We start from the raw sequence: 3,438 nt of genomic DNA, 5'->3' as shown, positions 1-3,438 counted from the left end.
CCTTCATGACTCGTGGACTTCAACTCCCAGAATTCCTCAGCCAGCATGGGGGAACTATGGCCCCTTCATGATTTGAGGATTTCAACTCCCAGAATTCCTCAGCCAGCATGGGGGAACTATGGCCCCTTCATGACTTGTGGACTTCAACTCCCAGAATTCCTCAGCCAGGCACGCCTGGCTGAGGAATTCTGGGAGTTGAAGTCCACAAGTCATAAAAGGGCCAAGTTTGAAGACCCTTGGCCTAAGGTATAAGCACATAACCTTGAGGACAGGTCACTTTTTGCAAGGCTGTTTTAATTTCCAGTCATAAGTCGAGGATTCCCTGTGTACCTTTTCGATGATTTTACCATAGCAAGCAACAAAAACCCACACACAATAAAATCAGGACCCTGTACTGGAAAAAAAAAACTAGGCAACTCTCTGGCAAGACCAACACAAGAGACTAAAATCTTCTCTTTAAGTAGACCTTCAAAGCCACGAGGACTAGTAAATTGATGTTGAAAGTATGGAAGTTAAACCTGACATTTCTGTTTCCGTGTATAAAGATTGATGGACCCACATTCTGTGCTAGCTTTCTATGCTCTCGGTGAACAAAACTAAGGCTGACACCATGGCTGCAAGGTCAAGGAAGACAAAAAAAATTAAAATATACAGTGGACTCACCTGCCCAAGGTCGGGTTGTCCGAGTTGCCACACCAGCCGCATTCGAAGTTTTGCAAACATTCACGACAGGAGTTGAAGCGGGTGCAGTCCAGGCATTGGGGCACAGAGTGAACGCTGGAGAAGAGAAACCATTCAACTATTGGTGCAATTCTGCAGACAGAAACTAACATCCAGAGTTGCAAACGTCAGCTTTTCATTCAAAGGAAACATGAGATTCTTTCTCTCATCTTTGCGTACTTTCACAGATGCCCCCAAGTACCAAAATCCGCCATTCTGACTTTTTTTTTTTTCAGTCAATGATAAGTCTCCTTGTCCAGATTTAGTGACCAGAAGGAACAGGTTTTGGCTTAGAGAGAGAGAAAAAAAAACAGACCACTCTGTCTTTAAGTGTGTAACCGCAAACAAGGAGAGGCAGACCTAAAGAGGCAGGCAACTGAAAGCCTCCTTCCATTACTGGAAACTTCTTGGTTCAGGTAGATGATAAAAAAGTCTTTTTTCCCCCCCACAATCTCTTTAAAAAGTGTTTGATGTTTATGGCATTTTATTAATGCCACACATTTAAAATTTTAAGAATTAATCAAATGAAATCAAGATAGAGCTGTTATAGGAGGGCAAAAAACTAAGTAGCATGGATGGATGGATGGATGGATGGACAGAAAGACAGAGATAGAGATAGAGATAGACAGACTGAGATAGAGATAGATAAGATATAGAAATAGACAGATAGAAATAGACTGTGATAGATAGATAGATAGATAGATAGATAGATAGATAGATAGATAGATAGATAGATAGATGATAGATAGATAGATAGATAGATAGATAGATAGATAGATAGATAGATAGATAGATAGATAGACAGATAGACAGACAGACAGACAGACAGACAGACAGACAGACAGACAGACAGGCAGAGGTAGAGGTAGAAGTAGAGGGAGGGAGGGAGGGAGGGAGAGAGAGAGAGCTGCTTCTTTCCACTATTTCCTTCATCGGGGCTTAATAGAGACTAAGCATCAATACCCCTTCAGGTGAGAATGTCCCCAACCCCCGGTCCATGGACCGGTACCGGGCCGTAGCATGCCTACAACCAGTCCATATAAACAAGCAAAGCCCCATCCGCAGGATGCAGGTAGCATACAAAACCACGCACTCTCCGGTCCGCGGAAAAACCTCTCTCCACGGAACCGGTCCCTGGTGCCCAAAAGGTTGGGGACCCCTGGTCTAAGAGATGCCTGCTCTCTCAACCTGCTCCCTAGTTGGAGAAGAAAGACCCCTCAGATATGTGCTTGAGGGAGGAAAGGAACATGGCTTCTCGGCCTGCCCGTGCTCGCTTTGGACCGGCCGTACCTGTCGTACCACCCACGGCAATCCCCGTAGGGGTATTTCGCCAGGTAGGCGGCAAAGAAGAAGCAGCTCCGGGTGGACTGGCACCAGGCGCACTGGCTGGAATTGGAGAGGCACTCCGAGCAGGTGGTCCGCCTGGAGGGGGGAGAGAGAGGAGAAAGAAGCCATGCTGAGCTTTGCGCCTCTCGGAAACATTTCCCACATCCCCCGTGTTCTTCCAGTCCCGAGCCAACATTCAACATTTGAACCTGGATACCAACCCAACCATCACCCAGGCTGCTTAAGGAGAAGAAAGGTAAGAGGATGAAGCCATGATGCTTGCTTTGGTCCAGACAGACTAGTCCTCAGCCTTTCAGATTTTCCGCAGACAAATCCTGGATGATTTGGGGCCAATCACCAGGAGACGGTGAGTTCTAGTCCCGCCTTAGGCATGAAAGCCAACTGGGTGACTTTGGGCCAATCACCAGGAGACAGTGAGTTCTAGTCCCGCCTTAGGCATGAAAGCCAGCTGGGTGACTTGGACCAATCACCAGGAGACGGTGAGTTCTAGTCCCGCCTTAGGCATGAAAGCCGGCTGGGTGACTATGGCCAATCACCAGGAGGCTGTGAGTTCTAATCCTGCCTTAGGCATGAAAGCCGGCTGGGTGACTATGGCCAATCACCAGGAGGCTGTGAGTTCTAATCCTGCCTTAGGCATGAAAGCCAGCTGGGTGACTATGGCCAATCACCAGGAGACTGTGAGTTCTAGTCCCGCCTTAGGCATGAAAGCTGGCTGGGTGTCCTTGGGTCAATCACTCTCTTTCAGCCCAGTAGGGAAAATAGAAGCAAGGAGTAGTAGATAAGTTCGTCACTTAAGTTATTTATAAAATAATAAAGGCGGGATATAAATAAAATAAGTAACACATCCATCCCAAAGGCCTCCCTCTTCCCAGCACACTCACTGATTGCAGAGTTTGGGGCATTCTCTTGGGGAGCGGATGGCAGCGTTAAGACGGCCTCGGCGACTGCAAAGGAAATCTCCCTTTTTGCTGCTATTCACTTGCCATTCGCAGAAGGGATCCTGGGGGGAGAGAGCAAAACCGTCCTTCCAAACATCTATCCAAGGGTATCTTTCATCCCATACCACTAGCTCAGGGGACTCCAAACTTGGCAGCTTCAAGACTTGCAGACTTTAGCTCCTAGAATGCTGGCTGGGGGAATTCTGGGAACTGAAGTCCACAAGCCTTAAAAGTTGCCACGTTTGGAGACGAGCCCTGCGCCATCTTAAAGCCAAGAGATATCCCAGCCACTTCCTTCCCTTCCAAGCCGATTCTTTTCACCATCTTTTTTACACCATCTTTTTTTCCTACCTTGCTACAGGTGTGGCAGTCGCGATAGTCTTCGCACAAGATGCAGTTGCCGGGGACCAGGATAAGGCGCACGGTGCTGGGA

The 3,438-nt window shown here is 47.6% G+C and overlaps 1 protein-coding gene across 1 annotated transcript in view; it reads right to left on the bottom strand.

Annotated features, from left to right (window-relative positions):
* The window catches only part of MEGF8 (multiple EGF like domains 8), a 56,666-nt gene that overhangs the window by 30,555 nt on the left and 22,673 nt on the right, over positions 1-3,438 (bottom strand). Inside the window, exons 15-18 of the mRNA XM_029284598.1 lie at positions 3,357-3,432; positions 2,949-3,067; positions 2,011-2,142; positions 664-777 (exon numbers count right to left, since the gene is read on the bottom strand). Of these exons, the coding sequence (XP_029140431.1) occupies positions 664-777; positions 2,011-2,142; positions 2,949-3,067; positions 3,357-3,432 (441 nt within the window). The remainder of the gene's footprint in view (positions 1-663; positions 778-2,010; positions 2,143-2,948; positions 3,068-3,356; positions 3,433-3,438) is intronic.

The sequence above is a fragment of the Protobothrops mucrosquamatus genome, unplaced genomic scaffold (assembly GCF_001527695.2).
Source record: "Protobothrops mucrosquamatus isolate PMUCROS unplaced genomic scaffold, P.Mucros_1.0 scaffold756, whole genome shotgun sequence".
Taxonomy (NCBI): Eukaryota; Metazoa; Chordata; class Lepidosauria; order Squamata; family Viperidae; genus Protobothrops; species Protobothrops mucrosquamatus.
Note: the sequence above shows the minus strand (reverse complement) of the source record. Positions and strands in the feature narration are given on the sequence as shown.